Consider the following 23,641-nt stretch of genomic DNA (forward strand, 5'->3'; position numbering starts at 1 on the left):
GCCCACGCTGTCTCAAGGATGCTCAGGGCCGGAGGAGGCTGTGACTCCCACAGCCCAGTAATCAGAGGAGGCGTCTTAGAGGTGAAGGGTGATGAGGCTTTTGCCCAAAGGGCCGGGTGGGAAAAGGCAGAGGGAATAGAAACTCACAGGTCGGAACCCCTTAGGCTCCTGTGGGCCTGCGGAGGGCCGTGCCCGGGATGGCAGATCTGGGGCCAAGATGCTCAACCTTGCTCTGTGGGTAGTGAGGTCCCTCTAAGGCAAAGGCTTTCAGCAGCCTGTGATAGGGTCAGATTTGCATTTTCCAAAGTTCCCTGTGATCCTCTGGGCTTTTTGGGAAAATGAAATGTAGTTTTCTAGTTTCCCTCTCAGGCTATGATCTCGAGTCCCTTCTGACTGAAAATACCCTGTAGATGTCCTTGGACTGGGACTTTTGAGAGGCAGAGAAACTGAGGCCAAGAGAGGAAGGTGCGTGTCCTAGATCCCCCATGAGCTGCTAGCAGGGGTAGGTGAGGACCCAGGAGCCCTGCCTCCCTGCGTCCCACCTTCCTGACACCAGATAAAGGGCCCCTGGTGCCCTTGACCTCAGTCCCAAGAGCTGTAACAGACCCTCTGGCCCTGTACTGACTCTCTGGAAGGCCCAGGAGCCTCCTGGCCTGGCCACAAGAGTTCTGCCTCTCGGGACCCCTCTCCCACGCCTTCCTCTCTTCCTTTGTCAAGTAGGTGGGGAGGGAGCTGGCCTCAAAGGGTCTTTGTGAGGCCTTGGCTGCGGCGGGGAGGGCTGGGCACTCGAGGTCTTCACCCTCCTCCCACTCCATCGCCTGGCTGCCCCCATCCTGACTCCCTCCTGCCCTCTGGCCATTGCCCGGATGGACTGGAAAGAGGCTGGTGAGGCCTGGCGCGAGCAGGCTGGGCCTGCCTCGGTGAAAGGAGGAGACGCCAGGTTGGCCCACTTGGTACTCTCCCGCTGCGTGAACCAGGGGAGTCAGCTGCCCTTTCTGAGCCCCTTTCCTTGCAGGTTCAGGAGCCTTGCCACACCTCCTCCTCTCGTTGCATTCCTTGCTGGCTCACTCGGTGTTCTGCCCTTTCTAGACACGCAGAGCTGCCCTGTCCTGGATGTGGGGGCAGGTGGCAGAGAACATATGGTGGCTGGTGTCCAGAGAACTGTGTGAGTGGAGCCCATGGGGCAGCATCGATAGGGACTGAGACCAGGCTGGGGTGGATGGTCCATGGCACTGCCTGGATTTCCTAAACCGTGTGTGTAGGCACTGCCTACTGGCTGGCAACAGGCCTGTGGGACAGGCAGCCCCTGCCCCACTAATGGGATGGGAGGTTTGTGGAGCAGGAAGTCAAGCAGGCTTGGCTCAGCAGTGAGGCAGGCCCAGCCCAGTGGGTTATTAGTAATGCCCAGCTGCTCATCAGTGAGAGGGAACTTTGACCTCAGGCAGCCTTGTTTTGATGAAGTCTTACCTGTGACCGCCTGTTTACAAATGGGAAGCCGTGCTGCATGCATACCCGTCCATCCCCTCCAGCTTCTTCTCTGAGTTGGTCCTTTTTTTCCCAGACGGAGTCTCGCTCTGTCGCCCAGGCTGGAGTGCGGTGGCGCAATCTCGTCTCACTGCAAGCTCCGCCTCCCGGATTCACGCCATTCTCCTGCCTCAGCCTCCCGAGTAGCTGGGACTACAGGTGCCCGCCACTATGCCCGGCTAATTTTTTGTATTTTTATTAGAGACGGGGTTTCACCATGTTAGCCAGGATGGTCTCGATCTCCTGACCTTTTGATCCATCCGCCTCGGCCTCCCAAAGTGCTGGGATTACAGGCGTGAGCCACTGCGCCCGGCTGAGTTGGTCCTTATAGTGGCTGCTCTGTTCTTGGAGGATCTCCTCAACCAGGCTCCCAGCCTCCCTGCTTCTCAGATGGAATGCCAAGGCTAGTTTTTGAGCCAGAATGAACTTGACTACAGCCTTGGCCCTACCTCACTAGAAGTGTGACCTTGAACAAGTCACTCCTACTTGGGCCTCAGTTTCCTCATCTGTAATTGGGAAAGGATAATTCTTGCTGGTCGCAGTTTCTGGAAACTGAAATGACTTGAGGTATTTGTGGTGTCATACACATGGGAGACAGGTGACAAACTGGTTCCCCTCTCTTGCTCGTCTTCTCCTTGGCAACCCTGTGTTGGAGACCTAGAACCACTCTGGCTGGGACATCCCATCTCCTATTGACTCTGCAGGTGGGACCAGGCCTTGTCCTCTTGGATGCTGACCTGGGCACTTGCCTTGAACCCATACCCTTTGCCCACAGGCTCGCTATGTTTTTGTTCTTTCCAGTACAGTGGTCATTCACCGGCCCCTCACAGGCCTGGCTGAGGAGATGCGTGGAGAATGGGGACTGTCCCCAGGCCTGGGAGCTCAGGGTGTCCTTTCTCCTCACTCAGGGCTAGGGCCCTGGTAGGCGGCCTCCTGTCACCACTGTGGGGGCAGCATCCCCTCATCCAGTGCGCTGTCTCTCCCACGTCTGGGTATGAGCCTGGAGGGCCTTTGGTGGAATGCAGAGGGGACGAGGGGTGGGGGTCCAATGAACAGAAGCCAGTTTGGAACCTCCAGAATTCCCCCGGGGCAGTCTCGGGGGCCCCAGCCCCAGCCCAGTCCCTGGGACTCTTATCCATCAAGCCATTTCCTGGAGATGGCCCTACTCCTGGGCTCCCTGAACATAAGGCCTTTTCATGCCACAAAACAGGCAGTTTGCAGCAAGGCCTGGCAGCACGGGGAGGCGGAGGCAGCTGCCCAGGAATGACCCCCTTCTGGGCATGTGCTCAGAGATGGGGTTCAGTGGGGTCAGGGAGAGCTTTCAGAGGCCTTGAAGGGTGGGGACCGCCATGGAGGAGAAGGAGGTAGAGCTGGGGGAGGGCAAGTCTTCTGCAGAGGGGATGGGCCGTAGGCTACAGCTCCCTTTCCAGTTCCAGATGGAAGTCCCACGTCCCTCCCGGACCTGTTTCCCACTGTCTAGTTCATTCCCTCTGTGATCCTAGATTCCAGGAGGGAGGTGACTGGGGTAAAGCTGGATGGACAAAGAATGGGGGAGGAGGACAGACGTGGAGGGAGCCTCTGCAGGTACAGCCCAGGTGCCATGGATCCAGTCTGCTGCCTTGCCTTGCTTTGTACACCAGGATTAGAAACCGGAATTTCTTGTTGTGCCACAAAGGGAGAAGGGAGGTGGGCTGGGCTGTGGCCTGTCAGGTGAAGCTGGTCTAACTGGCTGGGAGGGGCTGAGTAGGGGAGCGGTGACTGCAGGTGTAGAAGGCTGTCCTAGAGCTGTGTTGACTGGAGAAATGGTCAACCTCCAGCCCTCAGGGGCAGCCCCTGTACAGCCCAATCCTGTGCACCGCTTTGTCCCCCCTCCCTCCCAGGAACCTGTCCGCAGCCCCAGTGGAACCTGCCAAGCTTTGCTAAGCGTGGAAGTTGGCAAAGTCAGGCCTGGGCCCTGCTTAGGCGCTCACAGGCTGGTGGTGGGGACCCTAAGGAAACCCAGCGAGAATGCACAAGGATGGAAGGGAGCACAGGTGGTTGGGCACCTGAGGACTGCTTTGGAGGCAGCGTCTGCCTGAGGACACTTCGGGTCCCCATTTCCCTCCTGAACCTTCCTGCTTATCAGCACTCTCCATGCCTGCTCTGCCAGCATCACTGCCTCCAGGCAGCTTCCTCTGATCTATCTCTGGCTCCTGTTGTCACAGCCCTGCTCACATGGAGGTTCAGGGCCTGGCTCCTTCTCAAGGTCCCTGCCTGTGGGCAGAGACCTCCCCTCACTTACTCTATGACCTATGTCCAGCCAGTGGCCCAGGAAAAGTGGAAGGACAAACACAGGACTTGAGAAGCCTGGCCCCATGGTGGCAGGGTGAGGGCCTGGGCATCCCCAACCCCTTGGTCTCACTGCTATCTAGTGAGACACCCCCTAATCTGGGTTAGGACAGGTGCAGGGTGACAGGTGAAGGAAGGATGGCTTTGTCACCCATAAAACCTAGCCCACCTGAGACCAGCCTGGACAACATGGTGAAACCCTGTCTCTACTAAAAATAGAAAAATCAGCTGGGTGTGGTGGCAAGCGCCTATAATCCCAGCTACTCTAGAGGCTGAGGCAGGAGAATTGTTTGAACCCAGGAGGCGGAGGTTGCAGTGAGCCAAGATTGCGCCATTGCACTCCAGCCTGGGTGACAGGGCGAGACTTCATCTAAAAAACAAACAAACCAACCAACCTAGTCCACCTGGAAACTGCAGCCAGACTGCCTGAATTTGGATCTCAGTTCACCTCTTCTTCTGTGGCCCTGGGCAAGTGACTTAATCTGTCTGTGCCTTGGTTTCCTCATCCGTAAAAAGGGGATGCCAATTGTGCCCACTCACAGGGTTGTTTTGCACGGTGCCTGCCACATAGCAGGTGCCCAGACATCATGAGATGTTTCTTCTATTGTTCCTTTACAGGTGCCCCAAGGTGGCCCCTGGATTCCAGAGCAGACTCCAGGTGCCACCAACCTCAAGTGGCTTCTCTTGGTGAGAGCTGGTGACCCTGAGCCTCTCCTGGCAGTGGGAACATGCCTGGCTGCCTTCTGCTCTGTCTGTTCCTTCCCAGGCTGCACGATTACCCCCAGGTCCCTGCTCTTCCACAGCAAGTCAGGGTGATGGAAGCTGGGAATCGCGACTCCCAAAGCTCCGTCTGTCTCTCAAGGACTGGAGAAGTGTCTGGGGCCACAGCCCTGTTCTGGGGCCCAGATCTGGTTGGATCTGCACCTCAGGTCTGTCCCAGCTGTGGTGCTCAGTGTGGGGAGACCCTGGTTGGGAGCCCAGCAGACCTAGGGCGTCCCATCGGATTGGCCCACTTACTTGCCTTGTTACCTTGGACTTCACTGCCCTGTCCTGGGCTCACCCTCCTCCTCTGTGGGATGGGGCAGTCGTGTGTCTGTCTTAGGACACTGGCTGGGAGGATCTAAAGTGGAGGGACAGCTGAGTCACTTCCTGCCATAGACCCTGGTGATGGCAGGTGGTAACTGTTTCTCTTCCCAGGGATGTGGCTGGGGTCCTCCGTATGTGGAAGCCCCTCTCCCTTCCCCATCTTGCCTGCCCTCCTGGCCTCAGGGAACAGAAGCTAAGTCATAGCTCCCTCTGGCTCAGAGGAGGGGCTGGTTGTGGGGTGTGGGCCAGGGCTGGGAGGGAAGATAGGAGGGCAGCAGGGAGGTGAGGCGAGTCCCTTCTTCCTGCCTGTGCTTCCTGAGGGGGTGCCCTTGGGGATGGATGACAGCAAGTGGCCTCACTGGGTTTCCTAGACCTGTGCTCTGCAGAAGCCGCCATGCAGATTGGCCCTGGGGCACCCTGTGGGCCATCTGGAAGGAGGGGCCAGGTCTCAGGAGCTGCTCATGCCCTTGGGGGCATTCTAGCCTTTTCTCTGACCCTCTAAAACTCTGGTTCTTCTGGGCAGAGGTGACAGCAGGGTCCCCATCTTGGTGGGAACTAGGGGCCCTCTGCCCCATTTTCTCTTGCCACTGCTCTGCTCCACGATCTGTAGAGTCCCTACATAGCCCTGTAGGGATGGTCATTTATCTCGTCTGCACGGGTGAGGCCCAAAGTTGCACAGCCAGTAGTCAGGGAGCAGACATTCAAATTCTGTCTTCCTGCCTCTTCCGCCCTCTGCTGGCCACCTGTGGTAGGATCGCAGAAGCTCTTGGGATGGAACTAGTTCAGGAGTGCCTGTTGGAGTGGAGGCAGGCAGAGGGCTGCTGCCATCTGCCCATGCTGTGTGGCCAGGGCATGGTATTCAACCTCCCTGGGCCTCAGTTTCCTTATCTGTAAAAGGGAACTATTGCCCACCTCTCAGTGCCATGGTGAGGATGGATTGTGGTGCTAGCAGGATGCCTGGTGCATGAAAGGCATGTCTCAGTGTTTGCCTGTCCCCACCCTCCTCGGTACCCACAACCCCTGGGGAGCAGTGGCTTCCTCAGCTCAGTGAGGCATTGGGAGAGGAGGAGGGGCCTGCTCTGTTCCCTGGGCCAGGGCTAGGGATCAGGCCAGGCCCCACCACCGAAGCTCAGGCCTTGGCGCGGGATGTTTACAGCTGTGGGAACACAGGGTGAGCTGACCCTTCCTGGTTGCATCTCTTGGTGCTGGAGCCACCCATGGTGGTTTGGGCATAGCTTCCTAGCACCTGAACATTGAAGGAGACTTCCATTCGCTTTGGGTCAGGCCCTGGGCTTGGTACTTTACATACACTGATTTCTCCTTGCAAAGTAGAAATTATTGGCCATGCACATTGGCTCAAGCCTGTCATCCCAGAACTTTGGGAGGCTGAGGTGGGACGATTGCTTGAGCTCAGGAGTTTGAGACCAGCTTGGGCAACATAGTGAGACCTCATCTCTACAAAAAATTTAAGAGTTAGCTGATTGTGGTGGTATGGACCTACAGTCCCAGTTATTCGTGAGGCTTAGGCCAGAGGATCGCTTGAGCCTAGGAGGTTGAGGTTGCAGTGAGCTGTGATTGTGACTGCACTCCAGTTTGGGTGACAGACGAGACCACGTCTCAAAAAAAGAAAAACAAAAACAAGCCCCAAATCCAACAACATAAAGAAATCGTTGTTCCTACTTTATAAATCAGAAAGCCGAGGCACAGAGAGCTCGCCAGACTGCCGAGTGAGGAGCTGGAATTCAGTCTCCAGTCCGAAAACAAAGCCCATGCTTTTGCCTCTCACAGCACTGCCTCAGGGGGCTTTTAAGGAAAATACTCCCACCGCAGGAAGAGCTGGAAAGCCTGAGCCAGAGCTCCTTGGGCAGGGTCAGGTGCAGAGGGTAGCTGGTACTGGAGCCCCCCTGGGCTGCCTCTCTCTTGGCAGGCAGGGCAAGGGGCTTCCAGAAATTAGGAAGTGCTGGGCCTGAGAGCAGCCAGTTGCTCATGGATCATTCCCTGGTCAGTGGCTGCCCTGGCCGGATTCCCTGGCTACGTCTCATGGAGCAGCCTCTTGGGCCATGCCCGCCGGTCTGTAGAAAATAAAAATGGAGGCTGGGTGCGGTGGCTTATGCTTGTAATCCCAGCACTTTGGGAGGCCGAGGTGGGCAGGTCACCTTAGGTCAGGAATTTGAGACCAGCCTGGCCAACATGGAGAAACCATGTCTCTACTAAAAATATAAAAATTAGCTGGGGATGGTGGTGGGCCCCTGTAATCCCAGCTACTTGGGAGGCTGAGGCAGGAGAATCGCTTGAACCCAGGAGGTGGAGGTTGCAGAGAGCCGAGATTGCACCACTGTACTCAATGCACTCCAGACTCCAGCCTGGGCAAAAGTGCGAGACTGTGTCAGAAAAGAAAAGAAGAGGGGAGGGGACGAGAGCGGAGGAGAGGGGAGGGGACGAAGTTTTTACTCCACTTGAGTTTTTGTTCCACTTGAGCATTTGCTTGCTGTGTGCCTTTGACAAGTCACAGTCCCTCTCTGAACCTCCATTCCTCACCCATACAATGGAATGACAACTCCTCGCTCCTTGGGCGGCATGAGGATCAGATATAAGACTGTATGAGTCAAGTGCCTTGTGGGGCCTGGCCCACTGCTCCCCACTGGCCCCTCACTTTGTGCTCCCCACATGGGATTTGGGTGTTTGCCCCATGCCTGCACTCCCACCCCACTTAATCCTGCTGGGCCCCTGTGGACTGGCAGGGGTGGGCACTCAGGCTGCTGGTGCTGGAGAAGGAAGGGAACGGAGCTTTTGCTGCTTAGGGAGGGGCGCAGCGGGCAGAAGGAAGGCAGTACCCTGGGTCTGGCGCTCTGACCTCTTCCCACAGGTTCTTCATCAGCAAACCTTTAGCAGAGGAGCACTTTCCAGCCAGGAAGGGGAGAGGGATCCCAGGCAGGACCACGGGGTGAGGGGCAAGCAGGGAGCAGATGGGCCATATGGGGCCCCGAGTCTGTGGTGGGAGGCAGGTGACTCTCCATGCTCACGGTCACACAGCAAGTCTGTGTCTGTTGTCTGTGTCTGCCATGTCCTCTGCCATGGGGGGCATCTGCATGCTTCTCAGCCCCTCACGCTGTCTCCTCACCGTCTCTGCAGGACATTTGCGAGGACCCCCGCCTCTTTGTGGATGGCATCAGCTCCCATGACCTGCACCAGGGCCAGGTGGGCAACTGCTGGTTTGTGGCAGCCTGCTCGTCACTTGCCTCTCGGGAGTCGCTGTGGCAAAAGGTGAGGCCTGGGGCAGGGTGGGGCAGGGTGCTGGGGAGTGTGAACGCAGCCTGCAGCTCTCACTGCCAGACAGGCGGAACCTGAACGTGGCAGATAAGACTTTCAAAAGCCTGTGCCAGGGATGGGGTGGGGGACCCCAGTTCTGGCCGAGCGTCAGAATTGCCATCCCTCACCCTCCAGCTGGGCAGGCACTGGGAATCTGTGGGGCTCCCAAGGTCATTCTGATATGTTCTCCCCGCCCTCGCTGTTGGGAACACTTGGCGGATTAACACACACCTGTGAAATGTGGAAGCTGTGTGCATCACATTTAGTGTGCAGTGGACACCACTGGTGGGGCTCAGGAGACCCCTGACAGACACAGACCTGCTGCGTGACTTGGCTGGTCGCTGTCCTCCTCTGGGCCTGACTTTTCCCAGTTGTTGAGCAAGGGTGGGTTGGCGATCCCCAGCTTCACAACTCCCGGTTCCAAGCTGCTAGTGTTCTGGACTAGGGCCAAAGGGTTTGGGTTGGAAAGAATGGGCTCTGGTCCTGCAACCCGACCTCCTATCCCAGCGCGTGGCAGCGGGGCCTTAGATTCAGTGCACAGGAGGCAGGGAGACCAGAGTGGAGGCAGACCCTGGCTCCCTGAAGAATTATTGTCGGGGACTGCAGGGAGACTCTGGTCATGGCCCCTTGCTCATCCCTGCCCTTCTGCCATCCCTTGGGAGGGGCTGGCAGTGGGGCTGAGGAGCTCTGGACACCTGCATCTCCCAGGCTTGGCAGTGAGCCTCAGCACTTGGTAGCTTTGGAGCTGGCCTCAGATTACTCATCAGTAAAATCAGGACAATCGGAGTGGCTGTCTCTTGGGGAGTGGTGAGGGTGGGACCAGATGCTGCACTCAACGAGCCTCGTGTGGTGTGGTGCTTGGCCAAAGGTGGCTGTGCCTACCAGCATTATGATAATTAATATCATAGAACATACAGGTAAGGTACTCCTGTGCGAGACTGAGTTTTTCCTCATCCTCTGAGGTATCCCTTGGCCATCAGAGGGAGCGCACCGTGCCTTTGGGCGAGGCTGAGACTCTGATAGCTGTCTTGCTCTTGAGTCTGCAGAACGGGGGGTGTGACCTCTCAAAGCCACTCCAGGGTGGGCATCCCTGGGGCCTAGCCCCAATGGTCCTGCAGGGTAAGAGCAGCTGCCTGCTGTAGGGCCCCTGGGGCCTTGGCAGAGGCCACAGTTGCAGCGTGTGGATGTGGATATTCATGGGGCACCTGAGCCAGGACGACTTCCAAGAACCACACGTTGGCTCATTTTACTTTTACGCCTGAAGGCTCACAGAGGGCTGGAGCCTGGTTCTGTGCTCTGGGTGTTGGGCTGGTCCTCACTCTCCAGCTTCCAGGCTCCCACCCCCTTCTCTGAGCCCAGAACAAGGTCCCCCTGCCTTAGAGCCCACCCCGTGCTAGATGAGGGCTCAGTCAGGGGCTGAAGGGGCACATGGGCATCCTGTAGGGCTGTCCCCACCTCCCACCTTGCCCTGTAATTGCCTGTTTCATCTTTCACCTCCCCCATGAGGTGAGCTCCCCATGAGCAGAATTGGCCCAACGAATATGTCCCTGCTGAGGCCACCAGGGACGTGGAGTAGAGAAGGCTCAGGAGAGTTTTGGGAGCAGAGCTCCTTTCCAAATTGTTGGATTCAGCTACCACCCAGCAGCCCCATGGTCGGCCTTGCTGTCCCAGACCTCCCAGGGCCTTGTGGCGCTGGGCCTCACTCCACTGGGTCCTCTCCTGGGGAGGCCATCTGTCTGGCCATTTGTAGGTGGAAGCCTGTGTATTCTGCCCTGAGCTTGGCCCCAAGCGGTTCCTGGTGCAGCTCTGCCTCTCACCAGTGAAGAGCGGGCCTAGGACTGCAGGTAGGAGGCCCGTGTTTATCTGTGGGCCAAAGGTTCCTATTGCAGGGAGTTGGGGCACCTGGCCTGGCTGGTCTGGGAGGCTGCCAGGGCCAAGAGGCTGATCTATAGCAGCTTGGATCCCAGGGAGGCCAGGGTGGTTCTGGGTGCTCCTGGCTAATTGCGCTTTGCCTCCTATGCTGCTGTGGTGCTAGCCCGTGGATCCCAGAAGGAGGCTCAGGGCTCTGCGGAGCTCATTACTGTACCTTCCCTCCCTCGTCCCTGCTGACTAGGCTCTGTTTGTTGTCACCCCTCACTTTCTGGGCCTGTTGCCCTGCAGGGCCTCCTTGTTTTCTCCATGGAAGGGCAGTGGGGGTGCTGCCCAGCCTGAGCTGCACCCCTGCCCTCCCCACCTCACACTTGGGAATTCTGAGCCTCAGACACACTGAGCATCACACCCTTGACACATGCCCCAACACCCCCCCCCCCCCCAGGAAGCCACCCTTACTCCTCACAGGATTCGAAGCCAGCCTGACCTGGATTTGATGCTGGCTGGGTCCGCTGCTAGCTGTTTTTGTCCTCAGTGTAAATTGACCTTTCCAGCGCCCAGGGTTGTGGAGGATTAAAGGGGCCAGAGGAAGGCAAACCCTTGCCTTTCACACTCTCTGCACTTGTTAAATTCCCTCCCCTGCCGCCTTCCAGATGCCCCACCGGCTTCTCTGTTCTGCCAGGCATCTCTTAGCCTCGTGCCCTGATCCTATGGGATCCCTGATGGGGGCATTTTAGCTTCCCCGACTTGATGGTACATTCCCTAAGGGCAGGGCAGTGGACTTCAGGTGACCAGGTTTTAGGAACTTGAAATCAGGATTGCAACAGTTTGGTTGAACATTTGCCATTGGTCCTGGCCAAGGTCGGCTGTGAGCTCACCTCTCTGGAGCCTGGGGCAGCCCCAGGCACAGGGGCAGACCTGACACCTGCTCTGAGCCACAGGGCCAGGCCTGGGCCCAGGGGGAGTCAGGCAGCTCCTGGCCAAAAATAAGCATGGAAGTGACCAGAGTCCCAGTCGAATGCCTGGTTGTCTCTAGGAGAGAGTGCTGGGGTGAGCAACCCTGGGTGGGGCCTGGGAGAGGCCAGTGAGGGCATTTAAAAATGCCTCCCACTCTGTCCCTGACCCAGTTGTATTAGCGGCTCCTGCTCTTTAGTTACCAAGCAGTTCCCTTAGCACACACGGATGGAGCACCAGCTGTGCCCTGACAACCATAGTAGATCCTGGGGACGGAAGGCTTGAAAAAGTACAAGGATGCACAAAGTCACTTAAGGTTTTAATTTGTCAGACACAATCAGTGTTAAGGGTTTTCTGTGTTTCCTTCTAGTCCTTTTTTCCACTTGGTGTTAAAGAGGATTTTGCTTGTTTTGGTTTTTTTTGAGTTGGAGTTTTGCTCTTGTTGCCCAGGCTGGAGTGCAGTGGTGTGATCATGGCTCACCGCGACCTCTGCCTCCCTGGTTCAAGCAATTCTCCTGCCTCAGCCTCCCGAGTAGCTGGGATTACAGGTGCCCACCACCATACCTGGCTAATTTTTGTATTTTTGGTAGAGATGGGGTTTCACCATGTTTGCCAGGCTGGTCTCAAACTCTTGACCTCAGGTGATCCACCCGCCTCGGCCTCCCAAAGTGCTAGGATTACAGGCGTGAGTCACTGCGCCCGGCCTTGCTTTGTTTTTTCGTATACATTTTTGCAGTTACATCTGCAAGTTTAGAGCTTGCTTTTCTCCTCTGTATTCTATTGCTACATCCAGCCTTGGGTGGGTCCTCCCAAGGTGTCTGATGGCTGCCCAGAGGTCTGTGGACTTCAGTGGCCCCAGCCCCCAACCACAGCCTCCTGCATCCTGCCTGCTCCCTTGCCCACAAGCCTCAGTCCACCCCCTCTGCCTGCTCCCCTCCCTCTTCCATCCCTTTCTCCCCAGGCCTTCCCTTGACTCCCACCGCTCCTCCCTCCTGCCCAATCTGTAAGACTCAAGCTCCCGTCACAACCGCCCTCCACCTTCAGCCTCCTGAAGCTCGGTGCCACTCTGCTCAGGCCCTCCCCAGGGGTCTTGTGCCCCTAAATCCTCATCAGTAGAAGCTGATCACACCCCCCTCACCCCCATCCCTCAGGATCCAGAAATAGGGGATCCTCCTTCCCCAGTGCTGCTTCCGGACCATGGCGTCCCCATACAAGCACTTGGCTTCTTCACTGGGCTCCCAAACTCAGCCCACTGTGTTGCTGTCCCCACCAGCCAGCTGCCCTGGCCAGTCACCTGGGCACAAAGGGCTTGGCTCCTCCCATTTCCCAGCCCATTCTACCCCAAGAACTGCTGTGTCCCAGGCTTTACTGTGTCCGCCCTCTCACTTTGCCCTTTTACCCTTGTCTTAGTTCTCCATCTCCTCTCCATCAGCCTTCACCTTCAGCCACCTCGGTCACTTGCTGCCATGCCACAGCCTGGGCCCAGAACTGCTCTCCCTGGAAGTCTTCAACCAAAGGCCCAGTCTCTCTGGCCTCACCTTCCAGCCATCTTGCTCACTTCCAACCCTGACACTCACCTGCCGCTACTCTTCAAATTGGCCCTGGCCAGTACCTGTGTACTGTCTCCCCACCTGTCCACCTTCCTCTTGGCCTTGGGCTTGGGCCCCATGGTCCATCACATCACCTGTCCCTTGTCAGTGTCATTCATTCATCCGTTCATTCATTCATTTCGTTCATCTGTTCATTCATTCATTCATCCGTTCATTCATTCGTTCATTCATCCGTTCATTCATTCATTCATCTGTTCATTCATTCATCCGTTCATTCATTCGTTCATCTGTTCATTCATTCATCCGTTAATTCATTCATTCATTCATTTGTTCATTCATCCCTTCATGTAGTCATTCATCCATTCATTCATTCATTCATCCGTTCATTCATTCATCCATCTGTTCATTCATTCATTCATCTGTTCATTCATTCGTTCTTTCATTCATTCATCCATTCATTCGTTCGTTCTTTTGTTCATCCATTCATTCATTCGTTCATTCATTCATCCATCCATTCATTCATTCATTTGTTTGTTCATCCGTTTGTTCAACAAGCATTTCTGAGGCCTTCTGTGTGGCAGGCCCTGTTCTGGGTGCTGGCCTAGGGTGATGACAAGACACACTTCCTACCCTCTCAGGACAGGTGTGTCACAGGCAAAAACTGAGCAATTCAACAAATAAAAAGCAGAATGTGGTGCTGGAAAGGATAGAAACAGCTCCCCTATATGGAGGAAAGGGAAGCCTCCCATGGTAGTTCTTAGCCAAGTTGTTCCCCTCTCCCCTGCCCCTCCAGCTACAAAGCAAAAGGTTCTGTGAGGATCAGGCAGTTGGACGTCTAGCTGTATGGTTCTCTCAAATACCCTTGGGGGAATTGCTGCCAATGACCTGCAGAGCTGACCCAGGGCTTGCAGTGTGGTTTTAACAGGACCAGGTATTCTGTCTGCCTTGGTGCCCCTCTGCTGTTCAGGTAGCCCAGGATCCCACTGATTGATTAGCCACCGTCTCACAATTGACCGTGCTTGTGGTCTAGACCCTTCAGATTGTTTTCCGTTGTTACACCTTGGCCTTGACTCTGTCCTCTTCTCTGTGTGTGGCATGTTGTGGCGACGGCCACTCTCCAACTCCCATCCCCACCCTCTCCGCAACTCCAGCTCCACTCACACATTCCAGTTCTTTCTTTTCCCCAGTATAAAGGCTGAGCTCCTGGTTCCGCCCTGGGCCCCGGGGATATAAACATTTGCCAGATTCTTCCTCTGCCGCAAGTCTCCTGCAGGAAACTGAGGATTAATTCAGGTGGAGTAAGTGGTGGGATTTGGGTAGAAGTGAAGCCTGGTCCTGTGGTGGCCATGGTGCAGGGCTGTGGCACAGCCAGCCGCCAGTGTCACCCGGGTCAGTAATGCTCAAGGCGCAGTCCCTGGCCCAGCAGCATGTCGCCTGGGAGGTGGTTAGGAATGCAGATTCTCAGGCCCACAGAGCCCTGATAAACCAGGAGTTCTGGGAGGGGGTCCAGCAATCTGTATGTTAAGTCCTGAGGGTGAGTCTGATGCTCACTCAAGTCTTGAGAACCATGGGTCTGGGTGAGATGTGGTAACTGGGCTGAGATCCTGGCAGGGGACTGGAGGGGAAGGGTCCCAGGGTGTTTGGGAAGCAGAATCGACAGACTTTGGTGATTGGGTGTAGAAGAGTGAGGGGGAGGCGGGTGTCAGGGGTGACTCCAAGGTTTGGCTTAGGTGACTACAGATCTCCAGTCACTGAGCCCTCTCTGGTCCTGGCTTCTCCACCTGGTCCTGCGGGTCTTTCACCTTCTCCTGTGTACCTCCAGTGAGGATTGCTCCCCACCGCCCTCCCCATCACTGCACTTACGAAGTGCTCGCATCTTCACAAACAAGCCAGCGCCAAGCCCGGCCCTAGTAGTCAGGGCGGTTGCCACAGCAATTGACATCAGCGACCTGGTCCCCAAGGAGCCTGCCACCCTCCGCCTGCCTGCAGGGCCTGCATTATCGCTTCTGTGGGGACTGGAGTGGAGGCAGATGGGGACTCCCACCCCTCACACACACCCCATTTTGAGAACTGGGTGGGGCTGGGAAGGGCCAGTGACAAAGGGAGGGGAAAAGGGAAGGGCAGAAGGTAGGCGGGGCATCCCTTTGGTGGCCTCTTCTCTCCACGGCCCCCGGCTCCAGCCCACTTGGGTCCTTGGTGTTGGTGGCAGCAGCACTTGGGCCATGGCGGAGGACAGGCCGCAGCAGCCGCAACTGGACATGCCGCTGGTCCTGGACCATGACCTGACCAGGCAGATGCGGCTACGCGTGGAGAGCCTGAAGCAGCGCGGGGAGAAGCGCCAGGACGGGGAGAAGCTGCTGCGGCCAGTGGAGTCCATGTACCGCCTCGACTTCACCCAGCAGCAGCGGCTACAGTTCGAGCGCTGGCATGTCGTGCTGGACAAGCCAGGCAAGGTCACCATCACAGGCACCTCGCAGAATTGGACGCCTGACCTCACCAACCTCATGACGCGCCAGCTGCTGGACCCCATTGCCATCTTCTGGCGCAAGGAGGACTCGGATGCCATGGATTGGAACGAGGCCGACGCCCTGGAGTTTGGGGAGCGCCTGTCGGACCTGGCCAAGATCCGCAAGGTTATGTACTTCCTCATCACCTTTGGTGAGGGTGTGGAACCCACTAACCTCAAGGCCTCCGTGGTTTTTAACCAGCTCTGATGGCAGCTGCCAACTGCTGCCCTCCTCTCGCCCACCTGTGCTCTCCCCTGCCCCTGCCACCTTCCCCCCTGTATTTTTGGGGCCATTCTTCTCACTGTTCAGCCTGTCTTCGGCTTGCCCAGAAGCTCCCTGAGTCCCACACCCTTCTCCTCTGCTTCTCCCTGGTGCCAGCACTCCGGCTCACAGGAGGAAGCTTCCAAGGCTCCATAGCCTACAAGCTGGACTGGCCGCCGCATTGATCTAGACAGTAGAGGCCTACTCGGGGCCAGTGTGCATGGACAGGGAGGCCGGGGCCATCTGCCTTCTCTCTGCTTCATTGCGGGAGAGAGAGACTGAGAAAGACCAAGAGAGACACATAGACGAAGATTGAAAAACCCAGCATCAGCTTCCTCCAGAGTCAGGGAGACGGAGGTGATGGGGCAGTCTCCATGGGGAGTCCAGCAAGCCAGCACTCACTGCTCCCCGGCCTCGGTGCCCTTTGCCGGAGTCTGTGTCTGGGCTGCTGGTCCCGCAATACCTTGGCAGCCCTCAGGATGTGGGGCAGGGTTGCTGCAGGGGCGGATTTGGGCAGTGGAGAGTGGCTGGCGCCCTGGAGGCTGTGCAGGCCCAGCTGTGGCTCTTCTGGACCTGACTTCAGGGTGGAGAAGTGAAGGGGGAGGTTACACAGAGATCTGTCTCTACGTACACATATCCATGAGAGAGAGCATGCTGTATTCATATGGATGTATTCTAGAGGTCTATTCTTGCCCTAGGAACAAGTGCAATTTTAGATGATCTGTTCATCATTGCTGCTGGTTCAAGGATGGCTCTTAACAGGGGCCTGGTCCTGATGACCTTGGCCTGGGGGCTTCCTGAGCTAGGAGACTGCAGTTCAGACAGTGCAACAGGGAGCGGATTAGTAAAGGGGGGTTCCCTTTGCCTTGGGGGAAGTTGGAGCTGGAGAGAGTGGATTCTCCAGGGCCTCAAGTATCCCCTGCTGGGGAGTCAGGCTCATTTGAGCTTGCAGGTCAGGGAAGGCAAGTGCTTCATCCTGAGGTAGCATCTGTTGGCATTTATTGGGCTTCTTCAGTGCAGCTGAGGGGCGCAGGGTGAAGGCGTGGTGGGCAGTTACGATGGCTGATGGTCCTAAGTGGGCTGCAGGCGGTAGTGGTGTGACGGCAGATGCTAACCTCTGAGGTCATTGGGTGCAACTCACTCACCAAACAGATGGGGAAACTGAGGCACAATTTTCATCGGATTCAGTTCTGGCTCCGAGCCTCATTCCCATTCACATTGCACAGTCCCAAAGAGCCCCCCTTTTAGGGGAGTGCCTGACCTGCACCTAACATCAGCCAAGTACAGCTAAGCCACTGTCCCCAGCACCCTGACTTAAGGCCAGTCTTGTGTTTTGTCCTCAGCCAGTCAGAGATGCATCCAAGACATTTCCCCTCATGAAGCAGAGCTGTCAAGGAACTTGCGGCTCTAGAACAGATGCACTGAGGGCCAGAGAGTCAGGGCCGTCCCCCAAGGTTGGGGCTGCCGGGAGGGTGAGCCCCACCTCGGAGGTGTGCAGGCTGGGGCAGCATGCTGCAGCTGAGATTCTGCGGGTGGGAGAGTGAGAGAGTGGCTGTGGGCTGAGCACTGGTCCATTCTGACTCAGCTCTGGGACCCGTTCTGGGACAGGCTTGAAGAAGTCCTGGCTGTCGCCTGCCCTGCTGAGCACGCGGGGAGGCCAGGCCCATGCACAGTGGCCCTGCCCTTCTGCCTCTTTGCTTGAGATCTCCCTGCAGCTCTGGGGACCCTCTTAGTCCTGACTGCCTATCTCCCCAGCCAATCTGTCCCGGGGCCTAAGTGCCTCTGCTGTGCCCGCTGCAGGTCCCCAGTAAAGCCTGTGCCCTGGCCTTGGTGGTGTGCATTCTCTCGCCATCAGCCCCCATCCCCTTCACAAGCCCTCACAGCCTCGAGCACCTGCTCCCTGGCCATTTCCCACACTCCCCCAGCCCCTGCCAGCTTCCAAGGAGGAGGCGTGGAATCATCAGGGGCTTCACTGAATCTCCTGAGGCTGGCCAGGAGCCTCCAGCCCTGACTGTTTCTCTGGTAGCCCCAGAGCTGCCTCCATGTGGGGTGTGCAGAGAGCTGTGCTGAGGGAGGTGCCATCTGGGCACTGCTGAGGGTTTGGGTAGGAAGGCACCAAACCAGGTGCAATCTCGAGTCTCCCTGCCTTGCAGGGCCACTGGGCAGGGTGTGGACGGAAGGGCAGAGTTGTGACGGGTGGGGTGAGGTCAGGCCCGTCCCTGGGTTTAGTCTGGCCTCTGTCATGGATGAGCTGTGTGTTCTCAGGCAGCTGCCAACCCCCTCCCAGCCTCAGACCTTCCAGAGTGAATAGCTTGGTTCTGTGAAGGCCCTTTCAGCCCCACCCTCTGGGAATTGTCAAACTGCCGGGCTAGACTGACATGGGCAAGATGTAACCCCAAGGCCACGTGACTTTAGTGCCCCACATGATCCTTCCTCACAGCTCTGTTCCCTCATCACCACTCTCAAACTCACTCATTTTTGGACAGAGACAACTGAGGCCCAGAGGAGGAGGCCTGCCCAGGTCACAGAGGGCATGGAGGGGCTGGAAGCAGGTGTGGGCGGGCCAGGCTCTGGGCCTGTGGACCTTTGGCCCCATGACACTGGCCCCTGGGATGAATTGGGGAGATGGGCCCCACCCACCTGAGAACCCAGGCTCGGACTGGGCTGCCTTCTTTTTCTGGAGACCAAGTCAAGCCCTGCCTTGGGGCCCTCACCGGTGGTTTTGTTTCGGAATGAGCCCTGCTTCAAAATCCAACCCCACCACTCTCCTGGGTCTCACAGCCCCTTTCATGCCCACCTCGGAGTAGCTGCTGCCCCCTGGTTTCCCTTTCACACACCCCTCACAGCATGCGCAGAACCCTTCCCCAGCCCCGCACCCAAACCCCCGCCCGTCTCTCAGGGTCTCTGCTTCCCTGACATCCCCTCCCCAAACTGGCCTTCCAGCCACTCCTAGAGGTGCCTGAGACAGAGGAATCCAGCCTCAGGACAGCAGTAAAGGCCTGGCTCTATCCCCAGAGCACAGGAATGGCAAATAACCCATTTTCCCTGGAAACCACGAGAAACCACAGGGAAAGAGACCTGCCTTTCCCTGAGCTCTGTGCCCAGAGGCAGCGAGTGCAGTGAACGACTTAGCCCACCCCACCCTGCCAACTGGATGGGCCTGGGCAACCTCTGAGCTTGTTCCTCATCTGTGAGTTGGGGCCAGCAATAGCACCTCCCTTGAGGCTGTTGTGAGGGTGAAATGGGCAAATGTCCAGAAAGTGCCTGAGCTTCCTGGAGCCCGCACATGGTCACCTTCCCTCCCTGAGTTTGCCCATGGTTACTGCCCCATCACCATAGACACAGGGTCTCCCCTCTCAGTTATCCCGGGGGTGGGGGTACAGGAGAACCTGTGGAGAGCTGAAGTAAGTTGCCTGAGGCATCACAGGCCAGTGCCGATGGCAGCAGGCGCAGGGTGGAGGCGTGGGCAGGAACCTGGCCTGGCTCTGTGGTCTGAGAGAGCGGCCATGGGGGAATGTGTCCTCCTCCGTCACCATCGCCACCTCAGAGCGGCCCAGCAGAGACCATTAGCCTTCACATGATTGCTGGGGAGCCGGAGGCCCAGGGGAAGGGGGGCTGCTCCAAAGCTGGGGATCCCTGCCCTGTCTCAGCCGCCCCATGAACAGGACCTGCCGTGGCCACTCTGGTGCATCGACACCCTGGTCTCTGGTAAGGAGCAGCAGGGCTCTGCTCTCCCGAGAAGGCAGGGGGTGCCCACCACACACGCACCCACTTCAACACGTGTGCACACCTGCACACACGTCCACACACCTGCACACATGCACACACCTCCACACGCGTGCACACACCTCCGCGCACGCACACCCCCCCACCACACGCGCGCACACACCTCCACACGCGCGCGCGCACACACACCCCCACACGTGCACACACCTCCACACGCGCGCACACCTCCACACGGGCACACACACGCACAGGGACTTCCACACATGCGCACACACCTCCACACACATGCGCACACGCACCTCCACGTGCGCACGCGCGCACCTCCACACACACCTCCACACACGCACACACACCTCCACACACATGCACACACATGCGCACACACCTCCACGCGCACACGCACACACACCTCCACACGCGCGCGCACACACACCTCCACGCACGCACGCACCTCCACACACACCACACACGCACACAGACTTCCACATGGGTGCACACACCTCCACACACACGCACACACACGCAGAGAGACTTCCACACATGTGCACACACCTCCACACACGCGCAAACACCTCCACACACGCACACACACCTCCACACACGCACACACATTTCCACGCACGCACACACTTGCAGGCAGGTCCTGAGCAGCTTCCCTCCCTGGGCTCCTGACCCCCGTCTTCTTTCTGTCGCACAGCTGGGCAGAGTCCTGTCTGCCACTACCCTGGGAGGCTTTGAGAGCAGCCACTTTGGTCTAGGTGGGAGTCTCTAGGGACAATCCAGGAGCCAGGGATGCTGTGGTGCACCCATGGGTGGGACCCTGAGGTTTCTGGGCCCATTCTGCAGTGGGTGGCCATTGGTGGATCACACCCCAGGGGGTATGAGGGAGGCGGCAGATCCCGCCAGTCCTTTGCCTCGCTGCCAGGTCAGCCCACATCAGTAAAGCCTCATAGGCACGCAGCAGCTGGTGGGGAGCTTCTCCTTTCTCCTCTTGGGAAGGAGGTTGACCAGGTCATCTCAGCTCCCTCCCAGCCCTGAGGTTTTTAGACTGTTCTGTGAAGGCACACATGTGTATACCAACAACAGATGACCCCTCATGTGTGCACAGCTCTCTACAGTTTATGAAAGAGCTCCAAGGCTGTCTCCTTTAGTTCTCATAACAGCCCTGGAGGTTGTTTGGTAGATGAGGAGACTGAGACTCAGAGGTGGTCCAGTTGAAAGTGAAGTCACTGGCGTGCACCGCAGTGAGTAATGTGGTATTAAGTCGTGTGTACAGGTCATCAGCCAGTCAGGGCTGCACTGTGACCAGTCCGGCGGATTTTCCTCCCAGGAAGACTCCAGCCAGCTTTGGAGCTGGGCCAGGCCCTGTGCTGGGTGCTGGAGATCTGAGAATGAGTCAGACTTGGCCTCCGTCCCCCAGGAGCTCCTCCCAGTGGGCAGGGAAGAGAGAACCATGCTGGGGTGCCAGGAGTAGGGGCTGCCTGACTGTTGGGGGGGGGCAGCAGGAGGTCCGTCAAAGCTGCTGCTCTCAGCTAGCCCCTGAGAGACAAGGGAAGGAGGCAGAGGGAGCCACTTGTGCATGGATGAGGTGGCTTCAAGTGGCATGGGTGTTTGATGGTTGTGGTAGATGGGACCTGAAGGAGGGAGTGTTTGAGGGATGAGGGTGAGAGCGTGGACTGCTGGGCCAGGTAGCTGGTGTCTGTGGTGATGGGGAATTTCTGCTGTAGACAGCGAGAGGGTAGGGAGCACAGCCTGATGGACTCCTTGCATCCATCCCTTCACTTTGACACTTGCCAGCCCATAGCTAGTCTTATTTCCTCTACACACCCCTGCACTTTGCCCAGGCAGCATTTCATTTCATCTGTAAATATTTCCGGATGCATCTCTGAAAGATAAGGACTCAAAAACTAAAAAATAAAAAAACCATAATACTAACTTTTAAAATAATCCCTTAAGATCATTAAATATCCAGTAATTGTTCTAATTTCTAATTTGTGCTATAAATATGCACAGGTTTTACAGTTTGTTTGAGTGAGATCCAAATAGAAGTCCATCACTGCAATTGGTTGATTGCTCTTTCATCTTTTATTTTTTCCTAGTAATTTATCTATCAAAGAAACGGGACCGTTTGTCCTGTGGGGTTTCCCATGGTGTGGGTTTTGTTGACTGTGTCTTCATGATGGTGTTTGACATGTTCTCTGTCCCCTGCATTTCCTGTAACCTGGGACTTAGCTCTAGAAGCTTGATACGGTTTAGGAACAATTTTTTCCTTTTTTTGTCACGGCTGCATCTTGGAAGATGTTGTGTACTTCATTCAGGGGGCACATCATGGCTGGTTCTCTTTCTTTTTTGTGTTGTTAGAAACCATAAGTGACCACCGCCTAAATTCATTCATTTTCTTCAGTGGTCGTAAAATGCTGGTGGTCTAATATCATCATTCCTTTCTCATTTATGAGCTAGAAATCTTTTCCAGTTCAAGACTTCCCTCCATCTACTATTTGGTTACCATCTGGTATAGTTTGTCTACAGAGACAGGATGAATTTCCTGTAATTTTCCAGTTTCAATAAAAAAAGACTTGATTCCCTACCCTCCTCTGATAGTAACTAATTGTTTTTGTAAGTATCATTCTGATCTCATGAATTTGAACGTACTTGATGTGTTTTAATCCATTGCTGTTTTTGCCCTTATTGACGCTCAAATTAGACCATCTTTGGCCAGCAGGAACCTCTTCAGGATGGTTCCTGAATCCTTTGACATGGCCCCAGGAGTCTGTGCTGGCTTTCTTGATTTCCGGCATGGCGTGGGAGGGTTTTTGGTTTTTGGTTTGGAGCACACCTGTCTGGACAGTCTCCCTCCTGCTCAGCATCCTGGCTGACAGCAGAGCAGTTGAGGGTGAGAAGGCTGGCTTGGGGCCCATCCCGTGCCAAGTGCAGGGTGGTGAAGCAGGAGGGGAAATGGAGGCCCTCGGGGATCCCAGACTCTGGATCTCCAGGCCTGGAGCCTCATTAGCAGCTTCTTGAGCCACAGAGGGCTCAGAGCCAAGCCTCAAGTTTGACTAATGATCCTCCCGAGGTCCCAGCAGCTTGTGAGGGCTGCCCTTCCTCCCAGCCATGCAGTCTAGAGCATTCAGAACAGGGCAGAAGCAGAAGGAGGGGGTGAAGGCAGTGGGCCAGGCCCATGTTCTCAGCTTAGGACTCCCTGTCACTCTGTGTGCTTGGGCAGATCTTGCTTCTTTCTGGACCTTAGCCTTCCCATTTGTGCGGTGGGAATGGTAACCCTCACCCTGTATGGAACCGCTCTTTTTCTTTTAAGACAGAGTCTTGCTCTGTTGCCCAGCTCACTGCAACCTCCGCCTCCTGGGTTCAAGTGATTCTCATGACTCAGCCTCCTGAGTGGCTGGGATTACAGGCTCACACCACCATGCCCAGCTAATTTTTGTATTCTTTTTTAGTAGAGACAGAGTTTTACCACGTTGGCCAGGCTGGTATTGAACTGGTCTCAAGTGATCCACCTGCCTTGGCCTCCCATGAGACCTATTTTTGATACAGCTCTCTGTCCAGAAAGCAAAGTGGGGAGAGTGCCAGGAGTCAGGGTGTTTTTACTTAGAAAGGGCACAGAGTTGACAGAAAAGTCGGAATGAGGAGGTGGGGGAAAGGAACAGCCAGTGTTGAGCCCTTGCTGGGTTCCAGACAGTGGCCAGGTTGGGAAGTCCTGGGTTTGAACCCTGCCTCCTTCACTTGTGCCTGAGGCCAGCCTTCTGCCAGCACCTTCCAGTAGTATCGCCTTAAAAGCCTGTAGTGAGGCTCAGGGGTGCTAGTGTGAGCAGCCTGGCCTTGTGCCTGGGACCCAGCAGGGCTCCATTAGGGCAGTAGTACCTCTCACTGCAGTTAGCATTTTCATTTTCTTGGTCTCACATGTCCCATTAGGGAGCGTTTCCCTTTGCCAACATCCCTGTTGATGGTGAAAGATGTGCAAACAAAAGTGTCCTTAATGAGCGTGCAGTGGGGAGCAGCTTTTGGCTGAAGTCTGTACACTCAGGTGAGTGCCAGCCTCCTGGTGTACCTCTGGTTCCTCTGCCTGGGTGACCCCCATACCTGGAGTGGTTTTCTTCTAGAAGGAGCTGCTTATGATCCCGATGGGGCTCAGCTCCACTTGGTCCCATGCCCAGCAGGGTCAGGGGTCATGCCCCCTGACTTGACAGGGTGAGGGGTTTACCCTTCTCTGCCCAGATTGTGGCTGTTGTCCTCATCTGCTTGGGGAATGCCCTGTGGCAGCTGTGCAGATGCTGCTGAGTAGGGTCTGGCACTCCCTTCTCACATAGCCCTGCCTGCACCCTGTGTAGCCTCAGCACTTTGCCTGGGTGCCTCCCTCTCTCACCAGACTGGGAGCCTCTTGAGGGGAGGGGCCATGTGATTCACCTGGTTGTCAGTGTCCAGCCTGGGGCTGGGTGCAGAGTGGTCCACAGTGCCAAGGAGCTTATTTTTCAGAGGCAGACAGATCTGGGTTTGAATCCTGGCTTCAAACCA

The 23,641-nt window shown here is 56.5% G+C and overlaps 2 protein-coding genes across 3 annotated transcripts in view; both read left to right on the top strand.

Moving 5' to 3' along the window:
• CAPN5 (calpain 5) overlaps nt 1-23,641 on the top strand; it is a 57,391-nt gene that overhangs the window by 18,727 nt on the left and 15,023 nt on the right. For both annotated transcript variants that reach the window (XR_004435678.1, XM_033204481.1), the window contains exon 3: nt 8,071-8,202. Coding sequence is in view for 1 of the 2 variants with exons in the window: in XM_033204481.1 (XP_033060372.1) it covers nt 8,071-8,202 (132 nt within the window). In the remaining variant the exon portion in view is untranslated. The remainder of the gene's footprint in view (nt 1-8,070; nt 8,203-23,641) is intronic.
• OMP (olfactory marker protein) lies at nt 13,091-17,214 on the top strand. Its single transcript, XM_033204482.1, has one exon. It carries the CDS (start codon nt 14,651-14,653, stop codon nt 15,332-15,334), a length of 684 nt encoding a protein of 227 aa, XP_033060373.1. The 5' UTR covers nt 13,091-14,650; the 3' UTR covers nt 15,335-17,214.

Source organism: Trachypithecus francoisi, unplaced genomic scaffold, assembly GCF_009764315.1.
Source record: "Trachypithecus francoisi isolate TF-2019V2 unplaced genomic scaffold, Tfra_2.0 Lachesis_group8, whole genome shotgun sequence".
NCBI classification, from domain to species: domain Eukaryota; kingdom Metazoa; phylum Chordata; class Mammalia; order Primates; family Cercopithecidae; genus Trachypithecus; species Trachypithecus francoisi.